This window comes from Giraffa tippelskirchi, chromosome 9, assembly GCF_054371585.1.
Source record: "Giraffa tippelskirchi isolate mGirTip1 chromosome 9, T2T-mGirTip1v1.2.pri, whole genome shotgun sequence".
Lineage (NCBI taxonomy): Eukaryota > Metazoa > Chordata > Mammalia > Artiodactyla > Giraffidae > Giraffa > Giraffa tippelskirchi.
In genome coordinates this window covers 144,759,398-144,783,724 of record NC_137283.1, presented here as the reverse complement: position 1 = coordinate 144,783,724, position 24,327 = coordinate 144,759,398, and the positions used below count along the sequence as shown (strand labels likewise).

Genomic DNA, 24,327 nt, shown 5'->3' with positions numbered 1-24,327 from the left:
CAATGACCTTGATATTGTTTTACCACCCTTTTGAAATAACCCTTTGCATACAGCAATGGGAAATTAAGCTTCCAACCAGTGGAACCTTCTCAGGAAAGCTCTTCTTGCCACTCTTGTTTCAAATTTGAGTTTTTAACTGGGTTACTTTTCAACATACAGGAAATCAAACCACTTAAGTCCTGAAAAGGAGTGGAAAGCTTTCAAAGAAATATTTGAGAACATCTGCAAAAGGCAACTGGGACAACTGTACAAATAAATGAAGAACAAATCAATTCCATTTAAGTTATGAAGACATTTTTCCTTTAATTCATCCAAACATTGTCATTTATTTAAGCAAATTTAAGCCCATAATATTAAATTCTAAAATATTACAATATTTACAAGACAGTTGGCAGAGAAAACTTGATGATATAAATACAAATACTATACTGTTTAGTTTTTTTTTTTTTAAATACCTGCCAATAAAAATGGCAGACTGAACAAAGTTTTCTCTCTTTGAAGATCCTCGTTCATTTTTTAATGTAACGAGAAGTCCCTAATGGGGAAAGCACCTTATCTTAAATGTTCCACTATCATAGCTTTAGACCCTCAACATTCTTCTTCAAGTTTAGCAGCTCTTTTTCCTGCCTTCTTTTCTCCAGTTTGAAGGCTAATTTGTTAGCTTTCTTCTCCACTCTCCGTTCCTGTGTAAGAAAATGTTCATGTTATTCAAATCTTCACGCTGATGTAGACTAACTTTACAAAAGAAACTTCCCGTGACCACACCTGCCCTGCACCAGCTGTTTCTAAATCTCACATCTAAGAAGATTATTTTACCTTGCGCTCTTCTTTGATAGCTTGCTTTCGTGCTCTTTTATCTTCTTTGCTTTCACTTTTAGGACGTGGTTGGGTTGACATCTTAGGGAGATCACTGTTATTAATCATCTGCATTCGTTCAACTTGCTTTGCTGTGAGTCCTTTCTTAGGTAAGACATTGAGAGGTATTCCTGTTTTAGAAGATAGTTGGATTTGTTTGGGCTGAAAGAAAGATAAAATGGAATTGGGCTATTTTCCACTCCTACTAAAAAACAGCTCACTAATGGCACATTTTTGTTGCTTTTCATAATGGCATTGAAAGCCACAGAGAGGTAAAGCCCTGAGAAAATAATTTGTACACTCCATTTCCTACAATGCATACTTCAAATAGCTCAGAACACTGTGCCTTACCTTTGGTTGATATTTGATAAGTTGTGGATGGTTATATAAATTTGAGTATGTACCTTAAAAAAACACACACACAAAAAAAATCATGTATTAATAAGTTCACTTTTAGTTCAGCAAAAACATTACCAAGTTTCTCCTATATTCTTTAGTGTTTTCACAGTTCAAAATAACAATGGAGTCTGCTACATTTTTAAATATTTCGATTTACAACTAAGTAACTGAAATGAATATTCACTGAAAGGACTGATGCTGAAGCTCCAAATCTTTGGCCACCTGATGTGAAGAGCCAATTCATGAGAAAAGATCCTGATGCTGGGAAACACTGAGGACAGGAGTTTGAGCAAATTGCGGGAGATAGCGAGGGTTCAGGGAAGCCCGGTGTGCTGCAGTTCCATGGGGTCGCAAAGAGTTAGACACCACTTAGTGACTGAACAAAAACAAACTGAAATATTTTCCCAAAATATGTACTTTTCCAAAATGTCAATGTACTCAGTACTTTAAAATTACTATCATACTTTCAGCAGTAATACGAACACTTAAGATACTTACTACAAATAGATTCACAATCCCACTTCTCTTTGGCTTCTTCAAGAACTACAGTAACAATTTCTTCCTCCTCAGACCCATCCAGCTCATTCACTGGCAGGTCCTGATCCTCGAAGGGTTCAAGAGTATTCAGTTTTACACAACTTTTGGTTGAGTTTTCCAAAATGAAGATAGAGGAGGGGGAAAAAATACCACTTATTATTACACTATATGTTACTAAAACTGCACTAAAGAGCTAAGGAAACAACAGCCTTTTCTCAAATTCACAAACTCATTTGCCCCATCTGTCACTTCCTGTCACAATTAGCTCTATCCAGCCTTGCCTTTCCTCTGTCATTCTGCTGACAGGAAGGAAAAACCTATCTGTATCTTTACACCATTTTAGCACATTAAACAAGATGGAAGTTTTCCTATATAACATTACCTTTTTTAAAGCCTTAAAAAGCATTAGCCCATCTGTCTCATGAAAGTATTCAAATAACTCAAAAAATGTAACCCTTGTCCTGCAATGACATCTACATATGATAGTCATCAGGCAACACAGACCTTTTGAGCAGATGTAAACACCTCATTAGTTTCTCTCAAAGAAATCACCTTGTTGTGGATGATAATTTACCAAACATTCAACTAGAAAATTGTGCTAATAAGGTTGAAGAGACAAACTCTGATCTACTTCTCAGAACACCTTTTCAGGAAGATGAAGAGTATGTATACTGAGAAGTCAGAATGATTCTCAGCCAAAGAGGCTAGAAGCACCATGTCCTCCAAGTGCATGTGACCTTGTACTTTAATCCTCAGTTATTCCATCATGACTCTCATGTCAAAGCTACAGTAAGTGGCTCTCAGTGTTTCCACTTACTGTTATATTCAGCTTTAGGACTCCTAATAGCAAAATATGTGCCAAAGATTAGGGAAAATGCATTATTTTCAAAATATGGATTCTGAGTAATTTTTGAGATTCTGCTGTGCGATTACAGACTTTATCTGAAAATGAAAACAAGCAAGAAGTCAAGGAAAATTCACCATACTTCTCTGCCTTCTCTTTATAGTAGTCATTCAAAACTTCCTCTAAGCGATTGCTGTCTACTTGAATGGAACCTTCCAATTCAGCATTATCTAGAGCTCCAATTTCATCATCATCGTATTGCTCATAAAACTTGAATATAAAGAGAAAAGATAACATGAAAAGTGAATGTAAAGACTATAGCATTTAAATGTTAATTTTACATTAATTTTAACTCCTGTACAATATTTAACCACTACCATGAGATCACAACTACTAATAAAGTATTAGGAGGAATTTAGCACCATAATAATATGAGGTGGAAGACATTCTACTCAGCATTCTAAAACTGACATCAAGACTGAAAATAGGCTGCTATTTAACATGAAAATGACCACTGATACAAGAAAAAACCCCTACACAATGGGAGAAAATATTTGCAAATGTTACAACCGTTAAGAGGTTAATACCCAACATATATAAACAGCTCATAAAACTCAACATCAAAAAAAAGAAAAACAATAAACCCCAAACAATCTGATTAACAATGGGCAGAAGACATGAACAGATATTATTCCAAAGAAATGGAGATGGTCCATAGGCCATAAAAGATGTTCAAAATTGCTGATTAGCAGGGAAATGCAAACCAAAAGCACAATGTGGTATCAACTCACACCTGTCTGTATGGCTATCAGAAACAATAAAAACAACAAACACTGGTGAAGATGTAGAGAAAAGGGAATCCTCGTACACTGCTGGTAGGAATGCAAACAGGTATAGCCAATGTAGACAACACTATGGAAGCGTCTCAAAAAACTAAAAATAGAATTACCACATGACCCGGCAATTCCACTTCAGGGTATATATTTGAAAGAAACAAAAACACTAACTTGGAAAGATATGTGCATCCCAATGTTCATAGAAGCACTAATTATAATAGTTAAGGTATAGAAGGAACCTAAGCACCCATCAACAAATGAATAAAGATGTAGCTTATGTATACACATGTATAAACACACACACACATACACACACACACACAAAGAATACTACCCAGCCATAAAAAAGAATGAAATTTTGCCATTTGCAGCAACATGGATGGAGTTGAAGGGTATTAGGCTAAGTGAAATAAGTCAGAAAGACAAATACTGTATGATATTGCTTATATGTAGAACCTAAGAAAATGCCATCAACTAGTGAATACAAAAGACTCAATATAGAGTACAAACTAGTGGTTACCAGGGGAGAGGGAAGGGAGGAGGGGCAAAATAGAGGCAGATTAAGATGCATAAACTATTAGGTATAAAATAAGGACATACTGTACAACATGGGAGAATACAGCCAATATTTAACAATAACTATATTTTATAATAACTATAAATGGAATATAATCTTTAAAATTGTGAATCACTATACTGTACACCTGTTATTTATATAATATTGTACATCAACTATACTTTAATTTTTAAAATGAAAGGCAGTTATTCTGTTCAGCTTGAACAAATCCTAGGCAGAAATCTTTACCTCAGAATATTTCAGATACCTCCAAATTCACTGATTATGCAAGCTAAAAGATCGTGTAAATAAAGTGTTAATGCACAAATTTCACTCTGTTTAGATGATGTTTACTGTATTATTCAAATGCTGTAAACACTGTTAGGCTTTGTGAAAGAATTAAGCAAGGGGTGATGTAACTCCTGAAAAGTGAGGTTATTAGTAACAGTTTGCCTATTTCTTGGAGAAAAGAGGAAAATGAATACTACTGAAAAGGCAAAGTTAGAACCTTTATCTTAGGTATTCCCTGAAGGAATTTATTCATCAATTACTGAACAGTCTGAACTTCTGCCATATGCCAGACACCATATTAGGTCCTGAGATATAACAGTAAGAAAAACACTCAAAAAAAAAAAAAAAAAAAAAGGGAAAAAAATGGAATTTTGTTTATGCCCAGGCCAATGCTTAAAGAAAGCATAATCTTAGAGACTGGGATCAGAGAGGTTCAGAATCAAATTATCAGATTCTATGAGGAATGTCAGGTTTGATCAGTCACTTTCTGACTTAAACACATCCTTTCCAGAATGAAAACTGGGGCCATTTTATGATCTGTTTTTAAAAGACACAGTCTGTTTCTAACACTGAAAGTTCTAGCTTTGGGTTCCAATGTCAATGTGTAGTAGGAACTGGTGTTAAAAAGCTCCTCATTTGGAGACCTTACCTTTTCAAACCTCTCATCATGTAGGGTCAGCTGTTCATTCCTCCTCATGACTGAGGACGTCAAGGAATACTCAGTAAAGCGACTTTTTGTTTCCTCTTCCCAGAAGAAGTGATTTTCTACAGCCCCAAGAGGTTTTCCAGGGGCAGACATATCCTCATCTGGTGAGCCTGCAGGGTCATATCTATCGTCATCACTACCTCCTTCCTTCTCATCGTCCACATCTTCCCACTCACTGTCACCTTCAGCCTCAGATTTCCTAAAATCAGAGCCATAAATTAACTGTCAAAACAACTTGAAAAACAACAGAACCTAATGACTTTACACAAGTAAAATTTGAGGGTATTTCAGGCAGGATCCTTGTTTAGCCAAGAACAGCTGTGCTGCTTGACCTGTCTGATTTGCTTGGAAAAGTAATGAACTAGCAATCAAGCGACTTGGACTTTAGCCCCATCTATCGATGGCTTGTAAGGACCTCAAGTCTTACATTTTTTATTCTAAAATGAGAAGGCTCAGACTAAATGTTCTCAAAGGTCTCTTCCAGCTATAACTAATGGTTATAATCCCATGGAAGCAAGAGTCAGGGCAGTCCTGCTTCAAAACAAACCACACATACTGTATCTCCATTCCCTCCTCCTCTTCTGTTGGCTTATTGGCATGAAGAATGAAATCATCTTCAAGTAAATTATCTGGATTATCGAAATCAAAATCATCATCAAGAGCTGCAACAATGTCAGGATCAAAATCTAACCGAGGTCCTAGGAGGAAAACAAAAATTGAGCAGTAATTCCCAAGAAAGCATGATTTGTTCACTTAACTAACATAATTCCGCAGCTATTACATGCCTGACTCTATATACTGAGGATAAAACAGTGATTAAAAGTTTTAAAAGTTCAGGAATAAAAACATAACTGCAAGAAAATTAAAAAAAAGAAAAAATCCCTCTGGTTCAAATACCCACTGGTAAAACACAGATCTACAATATTAAGCTGCATCTATTTAGCAAAATTCAAAGCTTTTACCCGCAAGAAAAAATTGGGCTTTAAATTCATCTGTTAGAAGCAACTCTCACCTGTTAGAAGAAACAAATTATTAGGCTGGTACAAAAGTAGTGGTTTTGGACTGTGAATTTTAAATCATCATAACTAGGCTCAAACACATCTTTATTAATCAAGGTAGGAACCATTACAATCAACACATTTTTGACAATGATAAATAAGCTTATTCCTATAGTGTAAAAATCCATGCTTCAGGATTCAATGAACTCTTAGAAAGCATTTTCTGCATCCTATTAGTTGTGGAAGTATTTTCCCTGCAAAGTTGTTGAAACACTTGAAGAAGTGGTAGTAAGTTGGTGAAAGGTCAAGCGAATATGGCATATGAAGTACAACTTTGTAGCCCAATTCATTCAACTTTTTAAGTGTTGGTTGTGTGACGTGTGATCAAGTGTTGTTGTGGAGAACTAGGCCCATTCTGTGACCAATACTGGCTGCAGGCTTTGCAGTTTTTGGTGCATCTCATCGATTTGCTGAGCCTACTTCTTAGCTGTAATGGTTGCTGGGATTCAGAAAGCTGCAGTGGATCAGGCCAGCAGCAGACCACCAAACAGTGATCATGACCTTTTTTGGGTGGAAGTTTGACTTTGGGAAGTGCTTTGGAGCTTCTTCTCTATTCAACCACAGAGCTGGTCATCCCCAGCTGTTGTATCAAATCCACTTTTTCACTGTATGTCACAATCTGACCAAGAAATGGTTTGCTGCTGCACACAATAAAAGACGACACTTCAAAACGATTTTTTTTTGAGTTTCAGCCAGCTCACAAGGCACCCACTCATTAAGCCTTTTCAGCTTTCCAATTTGCTTGAAATGTTGAATGACAGTAGAATGGTCAACACCGAGTTCTTTGGCAACTTCTCGTGTAGCTGTAAGAGGATCAGGTTTGATGGTTGCTCTCAATTGGCCACTATCAACTTCCTCTCATTGGCCACTATGCTCCCTCATCTTCAAGGCTCTCGTCTCCTTTGCAAAACTTCTTGAACTACTACTGCACTGTAAGTTCCTTAGCAGTTTCTGGGCCTAATGCGTTGCTGATGTTGTGAATTGTCTCCACTGCTTTACGACCATGACCCAGTTTTGAACTCCAATAAAAAAATCGCTCAAATTTGCTTTTTGTCTAACATCATTTCTACAGTCTAAAATAAACATGAAATGAACAGCAAGTAATAAGTCATTAGTAAAAAACACATAAAGTAAGAAATGCACATTAAAATGATGTATAACATAACCACTTTTGCTAAAGAATGGATTCCCATATCAAAGGGCAAAGTTCAAAAATGCAAATCACAATTACTTTTGCACCAACCTAACAAGTATCTGTAGCCTGTGAAATGCCTGTCTTTTCAGACTTTTTGTCTTTTCAGACTATGAGATTTTAACAAATCCCAACCTGTTTCTTTAGTTGTGTTCTTCTGTATGTAAAAATATTATAGAGTCCTAGAAACACTTTCAAGTTCAAACCTGTAAATTGACGTGGCTTTCAACACCCTTCACAGAGTGGCCATTACTTGACCTCAAGCCTTGTTTCACATTAACCCTTACCCTTCATTCCAGGCCTGCTACAGAAAAAACGTGTGCAGATTCCTATATTCATGCTTTTTCTTGGAATATCCTCTCTTCCCCACCCCACCCTCCATCTACCTACTTAAGTTCTACCTAAGACATCAACCACAACATCATTTCCTCTAGGACACCTTGCCCAAGTCACCCACGCTGGGTTTGGGGCTTCACAACAATTTATTCATTTGTACTATGATTGTAACTTCCCATTGTCTATCGTTCCCAGCTGATGATAATTAAGAGGTCAGAGACAATGTTTTTTTCTGATTTAACTCAAACTCTGTCATAGTGCAACTAAAAAATTTGCAGAATGGATTAAAGGATGAATGACACATGGCAAGTGTTAGTCAATAATTAAGGCAGTTTAGTAGGAAATATCAAACACCACATCTGTGGACTTCTGTTTGTTCATTTTAGTCCTGGTACTGCAAAATAGAACCCAAACATTGTTAATTTTTGGTGTATCTAGAACAGATGGTAAGATGGACTTCTATAAAATTCTTCTCTAGATTCTTGGGAGAAATTCTGAAAGTGAACAGATTAAGTATTTTCAAGACTGCACCACATGAATGTAAGGCTAACTGAGTATCACTGTTTCCTTTGTGAGAGGTTAGGTCAAGGCTAAAATTCCCCTACTAGATCATCAAAAATAATTTTCCCCCTTTCCTCTCCAAATAGGAACTTTAAAGATTAAGAATTTGATGGCAATAAAGAGACGCTGATCACAGTTACCCTTCCTAATTTAATGATCTCTACTGCAGCCATGAAATTAAAAAGATGCTTACTCCTTGGAAGGAAGGTTATGGCCAACCTAGAGAGCATATTGAAAAGCAGAGACATTACTTTGCCAACAAAGGTCCATCTAGTCAAGGCTATGGTTTTTCCAGTGGTCATGTATGGATGTGAGAGTTGGATGGTGAAGACAGCTGAGTGCCAAAGAATTGATGCTTTTGAACTGTGGTGTTGGAGAAGACTCTTGAGGGTCCCCTGGACTGCAAGAAGATCCAACCAGTCCATCCTAAAGGAGATCAGTCCTGGGTGTTCATTGGAAGGACTGATGTTGAAGCTGAAACTCCAATCCTTTGTCCACCCTCATGCGAAGAGCTGACTCATTGGAAAAGACCCTGCTGCTGGGAAAGACTGAGGGCAGGAGGAGAAGGGGACGACAGAGGATGAGATTATTGGATGGCATCACCAACTCGATGGACATGGGTTTGGGTAGACTCCAGGAGCTGGTGATGGACAGGGAGGCCTGGCGTGCTGCAATTCATGGAGTCGCAGAGTCGGACATGACTGAGCAACTGAACTGAACTGAACCTGAATTCAAACACATCTCAATTGTTCCAACACTATCAGGGACAGAAAAACTCTATCATTACTGTATGTTCCTTTTCATAAGATACAGCTCTGTCCACTTGAAGTTAAAATTATACATACCTGAAACAGGAGCTGCTTTGTTTAACAATCCAATATCTTCTTCAAACTCTGATGCAAACACTGAGGAAGGCAACTTAATTCCACTGGTCTTGAAAAATAAATTATACAATGGTTAGATTTATTTAGAAATACTTTTGAACTACTAAGAGTTGAAGTGCCCTCCAAAAATTCATGTCCACCCAGGAGTTCAGAAAGTGACCTGATTTGGAAACAGGTTCCTCACAGATGTAATTAGTTAAGACGAGGTGATGGTGTGTCCTTATAAGGAGGCCACACAAAGACAAGAAGACACACAAGGGAGAATGCCATATGAAGATGGAGGAAGACTGGAGTACTACACCTACAAGCAACAGAGAACTAAGGATCGCTGGCAACTACCAGAAACTAGGAGACAGGCACAGAAAGATTCTTCCCGTGAGGCCTTGAGAAGGAACAACCTTCCGAAAGTCTGTTTTCGGACTTCTGGCCTCCACAGCTGTGACAGAACACATCCCTGTTGTTTTAAGCCACCCAGTGGTAATATGTGGTAATTTGTTACGGCAATTCTACTAACACAACCACATTCTGCATTGTCTTACTTGTGCTCCAGATACCAATTTCGAACACGTATAGTTCCATCATCTCAAAAGCAACTTCCTTGTAATACTTCACAAAACTTAATCTAGTATTATCACTTCACTTACTCCTTACAACCCCATGAGTTGTCAGCATGTTTTAGTCAAACACAAGCTAAGAAAGGTTAAACGGCATGACTGCCTGAGACTAGTTAAGTGAGGTTTGGGGGATTCAAACCCTGGTCTCACAACTCCACTCTCTTCAAATTTCAAAACAAAATTAGTCTTTTCCTACCTAAATCAGAAGTAACATCCTCATCTCTGGTATTGGCACAACTTTTCTCTGAATTGGCTGCTTAAATCCTAGTAAGATCATAAATCATTGTGACCCACTCCTGCATACAGTTACTTTACATCTATTTTCTGGGCACCATCTTACTCATGGCTAACTAGGGCACAGATGACAGTAAGAGGTTGCTTAATCTACATCTAGTCCAATCTTTTATTCAGTTCAGTCGCTCAGTCGTGTCTGACTCTTTGAGACCCCATGAACTGCAGCACGCCAGCTTCCCTGTCCATCACCAACTCCCGGAGTTTACTCAAACTCATGTCCATTGACTCGGTGATGCCATACAACCATCTCATCCTCCGTCGTCCCCTTCTCCTCCCACCTTCAATCTTTCCCAGCATCAGGGTCTTTTCAAATGAGTCAGTTCTTCACATCAGATGGCCAAAGTATTGGAGTTTCACCTTCAGCACCCGTCCTTCCAATGAACATTCAGGACTGATTTCCTTTAGGATGAACTGGTTGGATCTCCTCACAGTTCAAGGGACTCTGAAGAGTCTTCTCCAACACCACAGTTCAAAAGCATCAATTCTTCGGCACTCAGCTTTCTTTATGCTGTCTAGGTTGGTCATAACTTTTCTTCCAAGAAGCAAGCATCTTTTAATTTTATGGCTGCAGTCACCATCTGCAGTGATTTTGGAGCCCCTCAAAATAAAGTCTGTCAGTTTCCACTGTTTCCCCATCTATCTGCCATGAAGTGACGGGACCAGATGACGTGATCTTAGTTTTCTGAATGTTGAGCTTTAAGCCAACTTTTTCACTCTCCACTTTCACTTTCATCAAGAGGCTCTTTAGTTCTTTGCTTTCTGCCATAAGGGTGGTGTCATCTGCATATCTGATATTATTCACATTTCTCCCAGCAATCTTGATTCCAGCTTGTGCTTCATCCAGCAAAGTGTTTCTCATGACATACTCTGCATATAAGTTAAACAAGCAGGGTGACAATATACGGCCTTGATGTACTCTTTTTCCTATTTGGAACCAGTCTGTTGTTCCATGTCCAGTTCCAACTGTTGCTTCCTGACCTGCATATAGGTTTCTCAAGAGGCAGGTCAGATGGTCTGGTATTCTCATCTCTTTAAGAATTTTCCAGTTTGTTGTAATCCACATAGTCAAAGGCTATTACTGCCAGATTAAAACTCCTTGTCTACTCTATGTGTCCAGATTCCTGACTGTTATTCAGTAATGGAACCTCCACATAAAATCAAGTCCAGTTCCTTACGTCATGGAATAATTCAAAGTAATTTATGGAGCACACATGTGCTAGACACAATGACCCACAATACTACCTCATGTCCCTTCTTTCTGACTGGAATGATCCTTCTCTCTTCAATAGAATCCACTCTTTTTAGTGGCCAGCTCAATTTCTTCGTTCTCCACGAAGCTCTTCTTGATTACTGCTCTGGAACTTTCCTCTGTGTCAACCTTCTCATTCTGCACACCATACAATCTACTTCAACATGGGCTGGCACATATTTTCTGACTGGTCCCTAAACTTTAGTTTCATCTTTGCAACCACACAGTTGATAATGTAAGAGTCACCATAATGTGTTCTCTGTCCATGGACCTCAAAACTGTCCCATCCTCAGTCAAGGAGCAGGCAGGAAGCCAAGCTGCACATTCTCACTGGCTCACAGACAGAGGCTGCTGACAGCCACTGAAGAGCACGAGCGCCTATCTAGTAAGCTTATGGCTTCCGAAGAGTGTTCCAGGCGCATAAGCATGGGCAAAGACCTGGCTTTCTGCTGTAAATCCTATTTCTTAAAAACTTCACTGAGATATAGTTCACATATTATACAATTCAGCCATTTAAAGTGCATAATTTAATAATTTTGGTACATATTACAATAACTTTTTAAAAACTGTGGTAAAAGGTGTACTTTTAAGATACTTTGTGATTCTCTATCCTTGGACTCTGGGGTTAAAAAGAGGAGGATCAGCTTGTGCTTAATGAATTACCTTTGGAGAAAAGAATCATATATATAGAGTTTAGACAGTAATTACATTTTGGATAAAGGCCTGTGAATTTTTTAGTGGTTGCAACGATTCTGAATTGCTCTCTGCTGTGACAGCACCTGCTTTGCTTCATGAAAAAAATCAGGGACTGATCACACATTACTAATTTCTTCACTGTCTTTCTGTACTGCTTTACTTCCTGTTTTTAGGACATATTCAATACTCCTGTTTTACTCACTTTGGTGGTTTGTTACAAGTTACAGTTGAAGAAACACATGGGACTCATCTATATTTTTGCATCATGCTACAGAAAACCAATGGCACTTGTTTTTCAAACATAATCCACATATCCTTGTAAACATCACTGAAGTGCCCTTCAAGAGTCTTATTCTGTTAGAAGAGTTAATTAGATAGTGGTTACTTTTACCCAAAATGAATTAAACAATTTTTTACTGGCCAATACAATTCAGCCAGAAGAATGTTAGGACTTCACGAAAACATTTATTACTTAGGATAAAGAAATTGAGCCACTTTCCCTCCTTCAATGGGTCACTGGAAGGAAATAAGTCAATAAGATACATATCCTACTTCGGATATAACAGGCTTGGGGAAGGTGTAGAGAAACAGGTTCTGGTAAAGATGTGATAAGAGAGCTATGACCTCGTGAGTGAATGAACAGGCGAACGGTTACTAATACCTCTCTGGTATAACATGCTGACGCCTAACCCTTTTGACTTTTCTTAAACAACAAATATGGACTGGAGGAGCTTATGATCACAACTTCCCCAAGGAAAAGAATGTCTAGACCATGGCAGGACTGGAGATGAGAAGCAGGGGAAATTGATGCTCTTTGTAACCCTCCTTTCTGTCTATAAACCCAATATACTCGTCTTTAAGTGCCAAAAGTGATATAAAAGTTTCACAGGAAAATTTACTATACACTAATACTAAACTAAAAATAAGGACTTCCCTGGTAGTACAGTGGGTAAGAATCTGCCTGCCAATGCAGAGGACATGGGTTTGATTCCATGTCTGGGGAGATCCCACCTGCTGTGGGATCAGCTAAGCCCATGCTTAGAGCCCATGAGCAGCAACTATTGAGCACAGATTCAGCTCTCCAGTTGACACCACTTTTTGCCTCAAACAATTACCTTGATTTAAAAGTGGTGGTTTACTCACTCATGGCCCCTCACACACACTCACACTCAAATTGCTAAAAAGTCTTACTGAAGTTATTAAAGGCTCTTCTCTCCCATCTCCCCTGTAAGGTGCAACAAAGGTACTTGTGGGAATGAGCTCCGAGGGCCCAGATGGTTCCTTCAGGTGCTGCAGGTAGTCATAGTCATCGTCAAAGAACACTCCATACTTCCTCTGCTCTGCTCGCCTTTCTTCATCTTTTATCTAGGATAATAAACAAAATGGACATAGCACCTGTTGCAAGGATAAAACCCAGGAACCTTCCAATGAGCACAGCTTTCAGAACATGGGGCAGATGACCCATGAACACTCTGGCTGACAGGAATGAGACAAAGACTTCTTGACAAACTCAGGAAACACAGGATGCCACATTAAATTAAAATGGAATGAAAACAGTTTCTCCTTCCATTAGACACTTCTGTGCAACAATTCAAGCAAAGAAACACACACACACCATTTTATCATGTTATGTGGAGAATAAAAAGACTAGGATGTACTGAAAGGTAAGTACAATTTCCTGAATTTATATGCAAAGAAACTTCTCATGCAGAACACCAACTGGCTTTACAACAAAGCTAAATATACCTGGGTTCCCCAATACTTCCTTCCACATTACCCACACTTAACAAGTATACCCTGACTGATAATTACCAAATTAACCTCTTAAAAGCTCCCTTGCATTTTCTAAAGCTAACTCATGAGTTTTACATTTCATGAGATGACCAGGAGGCAAAAATGCAGTTTGTGGTTATGAAATGCCAATATTTCATGGAAAGCAAAGACTGAACATATGGTTGTGCCCTAAATAACACCATAAAGCATTGTTGCTGATGGTTTAGTAAATATTTTCCATTACTCTTTTTCCCAGAAGATCAGTTATCTGAGAACAGCAGCTGACTAATATAATTAAAAACTATCAACAATCCACCTACAAACTTACTGGCTATAGAACAGGACCTACCTTCTGTGTAGGCAACAGAACCCTCTGGGGTGCAGTCTCGTCTGCTGCTAAAGGATCTCTTTGGCTCCGGTGGACCAGGTGAAAAGACACAGCTTTCTTCTTCTCTATAAAGGGCTTTTTCTTCCTGTGAGGCTTCAAAGAAACAGAAGCACAGTAATAAATCAGAACAACAGCAAAAAACACTGATTATACCCCACACAGGCATCTTCAACAAGTTATGGGAAGGATCAACAGATTGTCAAAACCGCACCTTTGGGCAGGCAACATCAACTATGTTAAAAATAAACAAACTACCTTCCTTCAACAAACCTTTGTTGGGAGGTACTCCGTGCCAAACCTAGTTACAGGTGCTGGGAATATAGCAATGGGAAAGTTAAAGTTCCTGCTCTACACGAGCAAATCACCAAGAACGGGGTTTCAGGTGAAGGCAAGCAAAACGAAACACAGGGATGGGTAATGACTCAACAGTTACTTTCAAGTGGGGGCTCAGAGAAGGTCCCTGAGTCTGAACCAGAGTGGGAGTCCACTGCGGGGAAATCTGAGGAAGAGTTACAAGCAGGAGAAACACTTCCTGTACCAATTATTAAAACCATGACACAACAGCTGAAGTTGAAATACAAGATTTACCATCGTTCTACCTTCTCGTTTCACTGCACAACCTCGAGTTTCTAAACCGAAAGATCATTCCAGTTGAGTAGGCCCAACCTTAGAAGCTCCTTTTCCCCAGAGCAGGCAGATGAGCAGACACCTGCCACTGCAGCGTCTGGAGAGACGAGCAAATCCCTCTCCGCCTGACGCCACGAAGCTGGGTGTCGCGTCTGTGTGCCCTGTTATAGGTTTTCAGGCCTCTAGGAGGGTAAAGGGTAGGCCATCCTTTTCTGTCTACTCCACAGGCACGCTAGGCCGTGGAAGCCCCACTCTAAACTGCAAACTATGCCCGCGGTGGTGAGGTGACCCACACCGGGGCAATGGGCCAAAAGGCGCCTGCCTTCACCTTCGGACGTGCCATCCCAGTTCCAGGATGCAGAAGTCATTGGCTTAGAGGAACCAGCCTGGTCTCTGCCAAACCAGGGCGCCCCAACTCCTACTTACCATGCTTGCAGCCGCGCGGCGCTCACGCCAAACAGGGGCGATAGCACTTTCCTAGTCGGACGGAAGGTGACACGGTGCCTCCCGAAAGCCTCTGAGAATCAGCTCACCGCTCTGTCTTTACTCCACTCCACACGTGCGGCTCCGGGAACCGGCTAGGAAATCACTCAGCAGGCCGTGGAAACGGACCAATCGCCGAAAGGCTGAAGGATCACGACCGGAAATTACGCAAAGCTCACGCCGGCTCAAGGATCGCGAGAAGCTATTGGTGGGTGGGGCTGTTTCCACTCCCGGGAGGGCGGGGCTTTTCTGTCCGTAATTAACTCAGCTGGAGAAAGGAGTCGTGGGCGCCTGTGAGAGATGAGGCGCGGAACGGGGTCGCTGTTTATGAGCGAACTTGCTTTCATATCGCCCTCTGCTGAGAACAGAAGCCACGGATGTAGCATCCCCACTGACAGTTGTATTTCCTGCCAATTCCTCGCCGTAAACAAGACAAACAGAACACACAAATAAACTACACAAAAGAAAGGTGGCCACTCTCCTGGGTCCCCAAGGTTTCAAGTTTCCTTTCTGGGTGGGGTGCAATGCTGGTTGCCTTAGCAACGGAGGATCCTCAGTTCAGTTCAGTCTCTCAGCCATGTCCGACTATGCGACCCCATGGATTGCAACACGCCAGGCTTCCCTGTCCATCACCAACTCCCAGAGCTTACTCAAACTCACGTCCATTGAGTCGGTGATGCCATCCAACCATCTCATCCTCTGTCATCCTCTTCTCCTCCTGCCTTCAGTCATTCCCAGCATCAGGATCTTTTCAAATGACTTAGTTCTTTACATCAGGTGGCCAAAGTATTGAAGTTTCAACTTCAGCATCGGTCCTTCCAATGAATATTCAGGACTGATTTCCTTTAGGATGGACTGGTTTTGACCTCCTTGCAGTCCAGGGGACTCTCAAGAGTCTTCTCCAGTACCACAGTTCAAAGCATCAATTGTTCGGCGCTAAGCTTTCTTTATGGTCCATCTCTGACATCCATACATGACTACTGGAAAAACCAAAGCTTTGACTAGACAGACCTTTGTCTGCAAAGTAATGTCTCTGCTTTTTAATATGCTCTCTAGGTTGGTCATAACTTTTCTTCCAAGGAGTAAGCATCTTTTAATTTCATGGCTACAGTCACCATCAGCAGTGATTTTGGAGCCCCCGAAATAAAGTCCCTCATGGTTTCCCTTGTTTCCCCATCTATTTGCCATGAAGTGATGGGAGAAGAATCCATGATCTTAGTTTTCTGAATGTTGAGCTTTAAGCCAACTTTTTCACTCTCCTCTTTCACTTTCATCAAGAGGCTCTTTAGTGCTTCTTCGCTTTCTGCCATAAGGGTGGTGTCATCTGCATATCTGAGGTTATTGATATTTTCTCCTGGCAATCTTGAGTCCAGCTTGTGCTTCATCCAGCCCAGCCTTTCTCATGAAATGGGGCCTTGCTATTCTAGGCAGCACTTAGGCTTAATCAGGTCTTTATTTTCCACTTAATGAACTGTGTTTAAACATCCAGTTAACAGCCCTTCCCCCCAACTCTGTTGACAGTAGAGGCATTCGGACTAATATATTCAGAATCTCTTTGGTGTTTGCATACCTTAGCTTAGGAGGTGGAAACTAATGTTTATTCTTTTTCAAGCTATCCCTCAAACATTTGGTCATAGTTCAAGCAAAGGCTATAAGCATATCTACTTAGGGCTTCCCTCATAGCCCAGTTGGTAAAGAATCTGCCTGCAATGCAGGAGACCAAGGTTTGATTCCTGGGTCAGGAAGATCCCTGGAGAAAGAAATGGCAACCCAGTCCAGTATTCATGCCTGGAGAATTCCATGAACAGAGGAGCCTGGCAGACTACAGTCCATGGGGTCACAAGAGTCAGGCACAACTTAGCAACTAAACCACCACCACCATATCTATCTATCACCACCACAAGATTTCAGACAGGTGCTGGCCCACTCTCAGAGATTTTCCTGGGCAAAAGAGGATGATAGTGTAGTCAGGTTTTATCAGCAGGCCTTTCTTCAAATTTGTATTTCCTCTTCCCAATTTCTGGTGTCTTTCTAAAGTCTAAGTTTTCTTGAATTGTGTCTTTATGTCCTACCTATGGTGGTACAGTGGTAAAGAACCTGACTGCCAATATAGGAGGTGCAAGAGACATGGGTTCCATCCCTGGTTCGGGAATAACCCCTGGAGGAGGAAATGGCAACCCACTCCAGGATTCTTGCCTGGAAAATTTCATGGACAGTGGAGCCTGGCAGGCTACAGTCCATGGGGTCGCAAAGAGTTAGACATGACTGAGCACCCCATGCATTACTATTATAAATCTCTATGGAATATTATACCTTTATTACAGTGAAAATTACAGACAATTTAGGATCACAGAACTTGTGTTGGAATAATGCTTTGTAACAGGGATACTATCAATACAGAACACTCCTATGTGCTACACATTCAGTATAATTAAGCTTATGAGTGAAGGTTTTGTTTTGATCTGTTTTGTTTACTGCCTTATTTATCTTCAGGACCTCAAATAGTGCCTGGCGGGTACACTCAATAAATACTTCTTTAAATGAAGTAATGTTCTGACACTTTACCTGAATTATCTTAGATCTTCCTGACCATAGCACTATGAGAGAGGTACTATTATAAACACTGAGTCAAAGCAAGTCAACTCAGAACTGGATGGGTTTGCTTGTCTAAAACCATGCATCATTTTCCACTGAAGCACAAATTTCCCCCTATAATATTGAATAATAATAGTAATATACTTGGTATACTAGCTGAAATTGGTTTCTGACATTTGTTTTACTCTTATTGTGTAACCTGGGGCAAGACACCTTCAGTTTACTGACCTGAATGCAGAATGGGATGAGAATATGATTAACACTTATCTCATGGGATTGTTGTTAGGTTAAGTGAGAAACCACATGTGAAATGCATGGACCTGTGCGTGGCTTGTGATCAGTGCTCCATGAAGGTGAGCAATCGTTCTCATCTCAGCTAAGTGTAGTTAATTACCTATCATCATTGTTGCCTTAGAATCACCAGCTCCTGAAACTAGGGCCTTCAGCATCTGAGATCTGTCAGTGAATATGTGCTTTGCCTCACATCACATTCCCATCATAGGAATCTGTAAGCTTGCATCTTGACCCAAACTATCAGCTTCCTGGAATCCTAATCCTTTTGCTTTCATTTCTGGTACCTTTCAGGTCACTTAAATTACATACATAGATTTTTTACTTGTTTCTAGTCCATAGAAATTTATGTTCTTTAAAATTCTTTTTAACTGCTCATTGATATTGCTTGGCTTTCTGCTTACTGACTCCTGTTCTTAGCGTCACAAGTACATACATTTCATTGGTGAATACACTTTGGAAATATTGATCCAAATTAATTTTCTTTACTGTATCTTTCCAATTATAAAACGATTTTTGAGTGTTCTTTGGTATGTTTTAGTTGTTTTCAAAGCACTTGATGTGTAAATGAAATGATTTTACAGTCTTGGAGACAAAGTCAGGTGATGAAGAAATAGTTTATTAAAATTTCATTGTAGTACTTTCTTCATAGTCTTAGGCCACATTGTCTACAGTAGTGTTTTTATCCTTTTCCACAACTTTCGTTACATGTGCTGATGATTCTCATCTTCCTCTCTATAGCCCAGACCTGTTCCTTGATTTTCAGAGTCATGTATCCAGCTGTACATCTATTGGCATATAGCTGTAGATGTTAACTTTTCAAAATTGAACAAATACTCCAGGGAGAAAAGAGCTGGCATTTTCAGTGCTTGTTGACCTAATGGTGTGTTCCTGGATGAACTTTTAACATTGATTGGCCCAAGTCAGACAATCTGGAATAGGGAGTCCTCAACATAGAAAATAATTTGCCCCTAATTGTTCTTGTAGGTATACTCAGCAGTTCAAATTTAAGCCATAAATGATCCTTTCCCACAGTTTAATAAGTTTGTTACCTCTTTAGTTCAGTCCCTGATTCCTTTGAAATCTTGGTCATTGCCTCACTGAGTCTTCTCCAAACTTTATTAATTTTGCTACCGTATTATTCTTTCTTAAAGACAACTCTCGTATTATTCTGATTCAGAATTTTCCCATGAGTCTCTTCTCCCTATTCAATACCTCCCAGGGGCCTTAGTCAGCCAAGATCTTCTGCAGTTTCACCACAGACCACAGTTTCACACTACCTTCCTTTTATTTTTCACTCAAATTGAATGAGAGCAATTTTTCCCCCAAATACAGTATGGACTCTTTCAGCATTACTTTGTTTACATTGTTCTCTTCAACTGAAATTTTCCACTATTTTGTAACATCCCACTCATCATTCTTGGAGGGACTGAAATTTTTCTCCCACTATTTGGTTCCTAGAAATGGCACCACTTGTAGCTAAAGAGCAAAAAACCTTTACACAAATGTTACATTTTAAACCTTTCTCTAGAGCCTTATGCATTCTACTACTAGTGTCCACTTTTTACAGGACAGACTTCAAAGTTCACAAACTGGACAAGGACTTGGGTTGTCTGCACAGCAGTGCTGGTGGCAGAAACTCCATGCCATGTCTGAGTTGAGGTCCCACGAAGAGTTTAGTCAAATTTAATAAAATTTCATAAATTTGATGCTATGAAAGCACTGAAGAAAATGAGAAAATTGTTTCTTACCTCCATTAAGTTTTATCTTATTTATTTGTTGGCTGTGTTGCACAGCATGTGGGATCTTAGTTCCCAGATCAGGGCTTGAACCCACACCCCCTGCACTGGAAGTGCAGAGTCTTAACCAATGGGGAAGTCCCTCTGTTGGGTTTCACAAAGTAATATTTCCGTCACTGATTCTTTTGGCTCTTTTCCCTTACCCTACAAACCTAAAATAAAACATTTTGGTTACGAAGAAAAAAGAAAGTAATGGTTCCATGTAGAACCTGGTTTTGTGTGAGAAAAATGGAAAGTGGGTTGTTGAACTACTACACCTACTTTGGAGATGCACCCGTGAGTTTTACTAGCATACTTGGGTCCAGTTTTCAAACCTACTCTATTTTTTTGGTCCCGATCTTTTCTCTTACAAGTCCTCCCTCTAGAGTTGTTGTTGTTCAGTTGCTCAGTCGTGTCCAACTCTTTGTGACCCTATGGAACTGTAGCACACCAGGCTTCCCTATCCTTCACCATCTCCCAGAGCTTGCTCAAACTCATGTCCATTGAGTTGGTGATGCCATCCAACCATATCGTCCTACATCATCCCCTACTCCTCCTGCCTTCATTCTTTCCTAGCATCAGGGTCTTTTCTAATGAGATGGCTCTTTGCATCAAGTGGACAAAGTATTGGAGCTTCCATTTCAGCACCAGTCCTTCCAATGAATATTCAGGGTTGATTTCCTTTAGAATTAACTGGTTTGATCTCCTTGCAGTCCAAGGTATTCTCAAGAATCTTCTCCAGCACAGTTGAAAAGCATCAATTCTTTGGTGCTCAGCTTTTTTTATGGTCCAACTCTCACATTCCTACATGACTACTGGAAAAACCATAGCTTTGACTAGACGGACGTTTGTCATAAAGGTACACAAAATTGCTTTTCAACTTCCATCTCATACCTTTGCCCTTGTCTTAGAGCATGAGGGAGGTTCACACATAATTTTTAACCACTACTGAAAAACAGGAAAAGTATATTGCAATTCCTTTTCTAGTCAAAATATGTTCTCAAGCTCTCTCCTTTCTTGTAAACATATTAAATAGTAGGCATAATGAGGAAGTCTGTTTATTTTCTATATTAGTAACGCTAAAGGGACTATCTTATTTTTTACACATTATAATGTAAATGAAAATAGCAATTTCAAATCTCTTCAGATATAAAAAAGACATAAAAAGACAACTTAGCTTATTTTTAAATAAAAGGTAAAAATAAACTGTAAGTTGCTGTTTAAAGCAGTAATTCTTTAGACAGATATTGTAAAGGTACAAACTGTGAAGACTTGCATACAAAAAGTTTTAAGTCAGGCAGAGTTGAAATTACAGGCAATTAGAAAAACTATCTTATTCTTGCTTTACAGGTGTGGACTCTGAGCTTTTAATTTAGAAAACTGAGCCCTGTCTGAATACAACAGAAATTGGAACAAACTAAAGCTGGGATTTCCCAATGATTTTATTGAGGTAACTTTTCCCAATTATATATATATATATGCATTTATATATACTTAAGAAAGCTAAACAATGTTCTAAGGCACTTGGAATTGTGCACGGCAAAGCATACTATAATATCATACAACTACACAGAGCATAATTTTGCTTTTTAAATAACACAAACACCAATACAGAATAAAAAAGATAATACATAGTCTTTCTTTCAGGTTACAATAGTGGAATTACATATACATATGTGTGTATACTTGTAGATATTTATACCCACATACTATAATACAGTACAGGTTTCAGAACAACACACAAAAAAGAGAAACTGTCATGTTAATCAGTATACAGTTCCAGTTATTTACAGTCACAGATATTATACCTGTGTAATATGTAGGATAAGATCACTCACTGGAAATCAGAAATCAGTCAGCCTGATAACAATCACAGCTTACCATTCTTATCACTTTCACCAAAGCTTGAAATAACAGAAGAATGCATATGGTTCTTTATTTAAACCTCACTGTTACACAGAAAAGAAAAAAAAATGACTAGGTTGAATTTTTAGTAGGTACTCAATCTGGTGAAACTGGTGCAGAATGTTTTGAATGCATTGGCACATCTCTAAGCCACAGAAGAAATATTTTTAAAAATAAAAATAAAAAATTAGTGCCTATATTTTTAGTGATGAAAGTGGTTTGACCCTAGATTCATTCAGGTTGTTTCTGAATGCTAGTTAGCAATGCCATGGTGACCTCTTCATGTGGAAGCTCTTTAAGCAATGTAATATATAGTCAAACTATAACAAAACATCCCGTAAGGGAAAAGCCCCCAAACTGGCAAGTGGCACAAATATTATTGGCATTTTAACACAGCACAAAATTGACCTGAGGGTGGAGTGGCGTTCTGCCTCATTTACTCCTTTCAATTTATTCTTAAAAAAAAAAAAAAAAAATTGGTATTTAACAAGAATTCTTAAGCACCATCTTAAAGTTCACAATATAACCACTTCTATTGACTGAGTTACTCTGCTTCAAAAAAGATACTTAGAAATTTTAATATTGAAAAAAATTACAGTGGCTAACTTAATTTGATCTATTAGTCACAATTCACCCAAATAATTTCAAGACACATTTATCATTCAGTTTTGATGATAAAAAGTTACAAAGAGAATAAGTATGTTTATGTATAGTTAATATAATAATATTTCACCCAGGTAAAACTCATCTTGTTTTGTGAATGACCATCACTGAAGTATGGACAATATGCATGCAATCCATAGCTCACCCTTCTTTCCTTCATAATTTAGTATTCACAAATCTAAGAAAAGTTGAACTGCATGACTGTCTCTGCAGAGGAAATGCAAGCATTTGCATGTAGATTAAATGCTTCTTTAACAGGATAAACAAGAGATTGTTTAGGAACTCATGGGATGCAGTTTACTAGGTGAAACCTAATGGTGATTTTCATAGACCACCAGTTTTGTTTATGTGTGGATAGTTACCAGTTGTGTTTGTGGTTAAGCCATGCAATGATCCTCATGACACTGACTAGGGCTACGACCAACAGCGTAGTTGTGAGGTAAAATTGTGAGGCAAAAAAAAAGTGTGCTTCATGTGAATTCTGTCCTTTACATACAGGGACTAACCAAGTGATGATGCCTGTTGGAACTGCGAAGGCTAACCAATAACCTCCTCCATGAAGAACTGGAAAACTAAAGCCGCCATCAGAAGGCTAGATGCGGAAGGCCAAGAAAAATGACAGAGGAAGAAATGATTCAGGGCCCAAAGAAATGCAAGGCAGTCAAGACGAGGTTTTGAGATAGACACTTTTTCCTGTGTCCTCAAATTGCAGTAGACAGTGGTATTTAAGGGAGGTGGCACTGCCCTTCCAGGAGGGCATTTGAACATGGGGGAGGGCTTTTTACTTTTAGTATTGACAACGGTTGGGCATACTACTGTCAGCAAGGGCCTGGGAGAGTAAACATCTTGCAACGCGTGAGACATTTCTGTACAACAAAGAATTGCCCAGCTCAAATGCCAGCAGCAGCCCTACTGAGAAAGATGGATGGAGTGCTCTGCTTACATGCACAGCTATGCCAGCTAAATGGCATTGTTTCTGTAGTAAATCTTAGCATGGCTAAAAAATGACCCTTGCCCAGAGGGCTGGCTTCTGGTGCAAATAGCTGCTATAGGATTCTCTCTCTTTCTCTTTTTTTTTGTGCCAGAAATCTTATAGTGTATACAATAGGGTTTCTTAATTTGGGATGACCCTGTCTTCAAAAAAGCATAAGTGGGCTATTTTGGGGTTGTTTTCTAGAAATGTTAATGGTGGTTTGCCATTTCCACAAAGAGTTTAAGCTTAATGGTTACAAAAAGTAAATGGAAAGTGAAAATGAGAATGGTTTGGGAGTATTCCACCCTACTTCTACCACCCTTTGATCACTAACAAATTATAATAGCGCCTCATGCTGCTCTTTGAAAATTGGGTGTCCTCTATCTCCAGATAGATGTGCTTTCTCTCAGAAAGATGGTCCTATTAATTTGATGATTACTTTTGCTGTTGCATTCCCCTCTAGGAAATAGTTCAGCTGGAAAAGTTCATTCTGCTTTGGCAAGTGAAATACTGTGACAGACACTTAGACACGACACAGTGGAAGACTAGCTGGTTCAAGTGGCCAAGGGAAAATTTTGTAAATAAGTCGTTATCTTAGTGGTTCCTTAGTGCTTGTAACATTCTCTAACCATGTGAAGAAATTAATTCTTGTCTCAAAATAAATACTTTCTTTAGTAAGGTTAGGCTTCATAATATGATTATATCTAGGAATGTTTAAGGCTACCATACTGATGAAATGACATAAATTTATGTGTCTTATACTAGCTTGATTCCATCTTGCCTCCTTTGAAGATTTCTTATTAGGTGTAAAATGTGCTGCTGGAACCACTTAAAGAAGTAATCTGACATTTCTGAAGAGCTTTCACTGTTTAAATGTGGAGATACTGTTATGTGATAGACAAGGTTGCTTTCTTCTATTGTGAATACAGTATACTTTGTGACA

At 39.2% G+C, this 24,327-nt stretch overlaps 1 protein-coding gene and 1 long non-coding RNA gene across 3 annotated transcripts; one reads left to right on the top strand and one right to left on the bottom strand.

The window, feature by feature from the left end:
- Positions 1 to 277: 277 nt before the first annotated feature.
- Positions 278 to 15,265, bottom strand: LTV1 (LTV1 ribosome biogenesis factor). 2 transcript variants are annotated; one of them, XR_014065847.1, is made up of 11 exons: positions 15,123 to 15,265; positions 14,031 to 14,162; positions 13,100 to 13,273; positions 9,017 to 9,104; positions 5,581 to 5,722; positions 4,968 to 5,223; positions 2,778 to 2,905; positions 1,753 to 1,892; positions 1,207 to 1,259; positions 817 to 986; positions 278 to 683 (listed from the first exon to the last, which is right to left on the bottom strand). XR_014065847.1 is itself a non-coding variant. In XM_081530982.1 (11 exons), the coding sequence occupies exons 1-11, from the start codon at positions 15,123 to 15,125 to the stop codon at positions 573 to 575; spliced, it is 1,428 nt and encodes a 475-aa protein (XP_081387108.1). In that variant the 5' UTR covers positions 15,126 to 15,265; the 3' UTR covers positions 278 to 572. The 2 variants fall into 2 exon arrangements, 1 of the variants encoding a protein (XP_081387108.1); XM_081530982.1 differs by having other exon boundaries at positions 817 to 1,017.
- Positions 15,266 to 15,419: 154 nt separating this feature from the next.
- Positions 15,420 to 24,327, top strand: LOC145522032 (uncharacterized). The gene is made up of 3 exons (XR_014065854.1): positions 15,420 to 15,648; positions 21,194 to 21,293; positions 22,910 to 24,327. It is a non-coding gene; the product is annotated as an uncharacterized LOC145522032 (long non-coding RNA).

What these genes read in the sequence shown, in the direction of transcription:
- LTV1 (XM_081530982.1), bottom strand. An exon ending in CAAAGCAGCTCCTGTTTCAG is followed by an intron (nt 5,723 to 9,016) that starts GTATGTATAATT and finishes TTTTCCTCCTAG; the next exon opens with GACCTCGGTTAGATTTTGAT. An exon ending in ATGATGAGAGGTTTGAAAAG is followed by an intron (nt 2,906 to 4,967) that starts GTAAGGTCTCCA and finishes TTTATATTCAAG; the next exon opens with TTTTATGAGCAATACGATGA.